The sequence below is a fragment of the Trachymyrmex septentrionalis genome, unplaced genomic scaffold (genome assembly GCF_001594115.1).
Source record: "Trachymyrmex septentrionalis isolate Tsep2-gDNA-1 unplaced genomic scaffold, Tsep1.0 scaffold21, whole genome shotgun sequence".
Classification (NCBI taxonomy): domain Eukaryota; kingdom Metazoa; phylum Arthropoda; class Insecta; order Hymenoptera; family Formicidae; genus Trachymyrmex; species Trachymyrmex septentrionalis.
Window position 1 is genome coordinate 527494 of NW_017305288.1, and position 6608 is coordinate 534101.

Genomic DNA, 6608 nt, shown 5'->3' on the forward strand with positions numbered 1-6608 from the left:
AATGTCGCAGTAATTTGAGCGTTTTAGACTTTCAAAACTCCTTTTCAACCAGGGCACACGTCCACCCGACGGTGATCGATTACAGAAACGCGGCACCACACAATTATCGGCCAGTTCACGCTACGTGCGAAAGCGGTAGTATCAATCACTCTTCAGTGTGCCCGCTCTAAAATCGCTAAACAATCAGGGAAGTGATGGCAATGAGAGGGCAAGGACGGGAGACGTGTGTGTCACTACGTTAGGTTTGCGCGCGTCTCTGCGTCTTGTAGTACAAGCGGTAAAAACACTCGAAGTACAGTACCTTTCGTGGACGTCGCATTTCAAGGAAACGAGCGACGTAAAAGGAATATCGCATAGTAATAATATAATAACATATGTATATATATAATATGTGTATATATATATATATATATATATATATATATCTCACGTAAATATATCGTGTACTAATATATATATTCAGGACTTTCCTCGCGGGGATGTTCAAATGGAAAGCTAAGTAACTCTTAAATTCTCCGCTCCGTAAAATTATCAGGGGTGGGGGGGGGGGGGGTAAAGATTAGGGGGGACGTAAAAGTCTAAACGAAGCTCGGTTGATTGTTCCGGGTAGCGGCGGGTCACACCTCCCTCCCCCGTCGTTTGGACATATTCTCTTTATTTTAACATTACGTTACGTTTCCGTTATATCTAAAAATGTCAAGTATTCGTCTATAAGATTAGTCCGAAGGAGCGCGAGGTGTATCTGTGTATATAATGCGTGTACGTATGTGCAAAATTCGCGGAAGAAAGTCTCTCCTCTCAGTTTTCCGGCCATAAAGCCGAAGCCTTTACTATTCGCGGCGAGACTCGCGCATCCCGCACGAAGCCAAAGGCTTCCGATGCCTCTTCAATCGTCTACCTGCGCTACTTACGCGCGAAATCTTCAGCACGCCGTCGTCGTTCTCACAAAGCCTTAGCTATAGAGTAAATTTGGTATGTTGGTGCAATTCGCTTTCGCGATCTCACAATGTCGTACGTGCCGCGGTCGATCGGTCGTCGAGCTTTTGATTTTTTTCCCCCGACGGTTGCGATTATATTTTCATGGGACATGAAACGATTTCTCGCTGCAATCCTACGAAGTCGAGGAACTTGAGTGGCGAATCCATTCATTTTTGCTCCGTCAAGGATCCTTCGTTATCTTTGAATCTATATCCTTCTTTCGATCTCCGAACTAATTTTTCGACATTAGGATCGATACGAATTCTGAAACATGAGTGATTAATACATAATTCAACGTATAATTTAGTAATTTGTGATAATAATTATGTAAATGTTATATGTACAATATATTTAACCCGAATATCAGGTTTATAAGAAATTTAATTTATTCACATCCTATATTGTACACTGATTAATTGTTAATTGAAATATATATAATGTACACACACACACACACACACAGTGTACAGTTCACTTTATTACACATTATTATTATATTTATTTTATTCATTATTTTTAACTGTTTATATCTGTTTCGCGCCAGATTTTACGATTTTATACCGTACCGTAATATTAAAAATATATGTATATATATTTTTCATATTTTTTAATATCTCTCTTTTGTAGCACTTTCTATATATAATTTTTATGTCAAGCTATAAACGTAGCTTGTAATTGGTTAGATTTAAACCCTTATTATTTCATAAATGACTGTTTAAAATAAAAATATAACAACGACTGTTTTACTTAATTTTTCGAGCACTTTTTTATTACAGTATTTTGAGGCGTGAATTTTAGGATTCTATATACATATCTATATATATATTAATATTTTTTAGCAGCTGCCTCATGGAAATGTGTATATGAATGCTTAGGATAAATTATAAACACACACAGACACATTGAGAAACATATAGGCGTTACCTTCGTAGTTGACCATTCCGTCGCCATCTAGATCAGCCTCCTTGATCATGTCGTCGACTTCCTCTTCAGATAATTTTTCACCAAGATTCGTCATTACATGTCGCAGCTCCTTCGAAGATATTAAGCCATCGTTGTTCTTATCGAACACTCTGAAACGAAACGAACAATATGCCAAATTGCCTTTTGTCAAATTTGCTTTTTAGCTTCTTTTTTTATAAAGCTGCGAAAGTACAAAGCCGGATTTTGCAAATTGATTTCTAAAAAATTATAATAAATAAAATTACATGCACTCCATACTATAGTACACATCGGGATGGGATAGTAGAATGAATTTTTATTTTGACTTTCTTTAAAAAAAATCTCTGTACGAGCCTTCGTAGGTGACTTTCTTGATTATGAATATCGCAATTAAAACGCTCTTCATGCAGCATTTTAGTCATAATTTCAGCATAAAGAAATTCGTCTTTAACTAAAAGTCTCTCCTCTCCTGTCGATCCTTAAAAGCTCTATTCTCCCCATGAACAAAAGTTCGCTTCGGGACGTTCTTTCAATGCAATTGTCCCAGAAGCAATTAGGTACTTGGAGTTCTTATGTATAGTAGAGAGCTTATTACCGGAACGCCTCGCGAAGTTCGTCTTCCCCATCGGCGCTTTTCATCTTCTTCGACATCATCTGCAGGAATTCATTAAACTCGATGGTACCGTTTCCGTCTTGATCCACTTCATTCACCATGTCGCGCAGTTCTGTCTCTGAAAAAATATATATTATCGTTTCATTCATCGCTATTTCCGGACGTTCACTCAGATGCATCCTGAATGTATTCGAGATTCGCGAAGAGTAAATTACTCACCCGATGGTCTTTGACCGAGAGACCGCATGACGACCCCTAATTCCGCCATCGTAATCGTGCCATCTTCGTCCTTGTCGAAGAGCATGAATGCCTCTTTGAATTCTGAAATAACGGAGTTTCTCGTCGTTACCATGTCAATCGTTACCGTACCCGAGACAAACAGTTATTGTCTGATGTATTTGAAACGATTTCTCGGGCATCTTATTATGCACTGATTAATTGTTAATTGCAAAGCTCGATGGAAACATGTAATACATAAATGATTAAAATTTGCTTTACCTTTATTGTTATATTAATCGTTTCTATTAATAATAAAATATTTTTCATAGAAATTAAAACGTTCTTTTTAAATACACAGCTCGTCATATTAAATCGACTATTTTGAATTGTAAAAATTTGACTTTAAATTCATCATCAGCAGCCAGCAAAACTTCCGGATATGAAGTTTTAAATTATTGAACTGACACAAAAATTCATGCTTCAAAGTATAGGGATTGACGCTTTAATGAACTTTGACCTTCCCAAATCTCTTCAATTCTAGTTTTAACTTGATTTATGATTGATGTCTTATCATAAGGTCATTTGACACACAATTCAGCGAAGACACCAAAATCGCGAAGTCGAAAACAGGAGATTTTGTGATTACTCTTTCAAATCGTTATTTTATAGGTACAGATTTTTATCAACAAAAAATTGCCTTAACCCCCTACTGCTCTCGTAAGGCAAACGCTCATTTCAAATTCCATTGTTTAATTGCACGGATGTGGCATAAATATTGAAACATTCTGACTTTTTTTTACAACCTTTTAGATTATTTGTACGGTTGTTTCTCAATTTCGTTAAAAATAATTTTTATTAAAAATTTTGAAGGTGTTTACGCGCGTTTTATCTAAGAGTGGCTTTCATGGCGAGAGCAATATCGTAATATGTATGAGCCGACGCGACTCGCGCAGCTGTTGCCAAACTTGAAATTTACTATAACAGATCAATAAATCAGTCGATATCGCATCTTTTTCTTCTTAAATTTGTCAACGCAAAGGTAAATTTTTATATTAATTTGACTGTAAATAAGTGTCTAATATAATATGATACGTAAAACATCAAACGGTAAAATTAAATTTTTTATAGTAAAAAACTTTTGCGTTAAGAAATGCTAATGTAATTTTTATTTATTATAAAAAAATAAAAAGATATAGCTAACACATCGAGATGAACTAATAATAAGATTTAGAACGTAAATATAACTTTAATTTGTTCTTATTTTCTCTCTATTATTACTCCTTTTATTATTAATATTATTTCCTTTTAACAATTACCTGCTCTAAGAAAATTGAAATAACGTGATCTGAGAAAATTATATGGCAACGATGCATTAAACAGTAACATATACACAGGCATGGCACGACGTTCATACGAGAGTACGTTCATTTGACGAGCGAGAACAATGAAGGGTTAATTAATATCTGAATTTTTAATAATTAAATAATTATATATATATATAGGTTAGGAATAAATTGATCTATAAAAGTTTTCTTAATTTTTCTATCTCCCTTCTGTCTAGTTATTATTCTGAAGAATAAGATTATAACTAGAAGAATGCAACTGTCGCAGCAAGTTAGATCGTAAGAGTTAAATATAATCAATATTCTTGCGTGTCAACGATGATATCATTAGAGATAATAATCTATCTGTGTCGTAAACTACACATCAATTATTTAGAGAGCTTATTCATTTAAATCATCTAGTGAAATATTTCATTATTCGGTATCTTTTGTATCTATGTACTATATGTTCTGTCCCTTTTAAATTATTTCTAACTCTCATTATAACTGACTCAGCATCAAGATATTAGGTAAACAGGAAAAACTGCTGCCAACTGGCACACACATCACATGACAATAATTTTTATGTTTTTCACGTATGTATATTAATTAGTTTAAAAAAAACGTTTATATATATATATATATTACAAAATATTTTATAGATTATATATTTTATAATACAAAATATTAAAAAACACAAATGTCACAAATTTTTAAAATATTATGAATCTTTAATCCTATCATAAACATTAACTATTACTGATTTATGAATTATTTTATGATTTATTTTATAATTATTGAATTATTTACAATCGTTAACTCACCTGCTACCTGATCTTCTGTGAGTCCATATTCGGACTGAAACAGAGAAAAGGACAAACACCTATCATTTCGTATAACGCCGAATGAAATTTTGTTTGATCTATGAATTAAATTTTTATTACATATGCATACAGACGGCATCTATAAGATATTGCCTCTTATAGGCGAATGATCTTTTGCTTTAACTAGTACTCTTTTACGATCAGTACTCGTATGAGAAGACATTAAAGAAATTTTGGCGAGATGCCCAACGCTAGAAACTCCGGCGCGAAGGGAGGTCGTGTAATGAATTATTAATAATAACGTGTCGCAACGTGACAGCGAGTCTCACGGCTCCGTTCAAATACGTTTCATTTCAATGATATTCACACCGTGAGGTTTTTTTAACAAAAATTTCTTTCTTAACTTCAACACTTCACGCACACTTTGAAGTTTCCTGGTAAGTTTCACATGGTTCAAAGAGATCTGTACTCTTACTTACACTCAACTGCCTAATTTGACCGTCTATCGTGCTCGTTAATCTACGCAGCTGTCCGTATGCGTGCGTGTATCTCTTTTCTGTTTCCGCCATGGTTCAAGTGTCACGCCGGTCGTGCCGGGAATGTGTGTCGGAAGTGACCGATGATGAGATTATGCCAGATTGTATACGTTAACTGCGAATTCCGTGGCTATGTCTAAGGTCTGGTGTCTCGTCCCAATTACCGTCGAGTCGCCATCGGGACCGACGTTTCCCTCCCATTACGAGCACGTCATGTTCGACGTCCGACCGTCAATGCGCAAAAAGAAAGAAAAAAAAGAGACGTAAACCGCACTTTTTATCTCAATCATTCGGAATCGAAGTCGCATATATTCGCGGTTTCGTCGAAAGCTACTCGAAGAGAGAAAAAAAAAGAGATAGAAACCAAACTTTAATACTACTCTAAGACTACCAGCTTTCCCAAGGCCGTTGCTATTGCTGAGAAAGAGAGATGCGAGCAATCCGAAAGACACTCAGACTTCCCGCCGTTTTTTGTTTTTTTTTTACCATCGATCACGGTTACTTTACATTTATTCGGACGGGTAAAATTGAGAAGTTTAGACCGGTGTTTTTCGACCGGTTCTACCTCGTCGTTTTTCTCTCATAAAATGAAACGTCGAAAGAGACGATCACACCGAATCGGGCAACTGTGCGCACGATATTCACATGGGCGACACTATTCGAAGATGTGATAGCTCGCGGATGAGTAAAAATAGCCGACGCGACGCACGTGCGGCATAGAGAAATACGCCTCGCGATTCGACCGGATGAAATCGAGAAATCGCGCCGCGATTCGTTTCACCACCTCGTCACCTTCGCTTTTCAATGACTTCGACTTTCGCGGTCGCACACGCACATTAATTCGAGGCGTACGCCTCGAAGGAACGCGCTTGCCGGCGCGGCGCGACTTCCGAACGCTCGGATGTCGACTGTCGAGCGTGATTCAGCACAGTGTCCGCCCGATGACAAAGAGTGTGTTTAGGACTTCGGCAACCTTAGTCTGTTTTTAACTACCAGGTCCCCTCTATCGTCGGTTAGACGCTTAGGTGACTATTCCCTTCCCCGCTTCTGACGGCTATTTTACTTGTCATAACTTTGCGCGTTAACGAGTACAATAATAATCACTCGCATCATACTGTCTTTAATCACGACAGCTTCGATAATCTCAAATGTCAATACTTTTCGCTTCTTGCCT

General features: G+C 36.6%; 1 protein-coding gene across 4 annotated transcripts in view; it reads right to left on the reverse strand.

Moving 5' to 3' along the window:
• Positions 1 to 476: 476 nt before the first annotated feature.
• Positions 477 to 6608, reverse strand: part of LOC108747987 (neo-calmodulin-like) — a 52229-nt gene continuing 46097 nt past the window's right edge. For 2 of the 4 annotated variants that reach the window (XM_018485926.1, XM_018485925.1), the window contains exons 3-7: positions 4899 to 4932; positions 2753 to 2854; positions 2516 to 2651; positions 1903 to 2051; positions 1211 to 1242 (exon numbers count right to left, since the gene is read on the reverse strand). In XM_018485926.1, the coding sequence (XP_018341428.1) occupies positions 1211 to 1242; positions 1903 to 2051; positions 2516 to 2651; positions 2753 to 2854; positions 4899 to 4932 (453 nt within the window). Of the gene's footprint in view, positions 1243 to 1902; positions 2052 to 2515; positions 2652 to 2752; positions 2855 to 4898; positions 4933 to 5377; positions 5468 to 6608 lie in introns of those variants that run through there. The other 2 variants (XM_018485927.1, XM_018485924.1) reach the window with 2 other exon arrangements.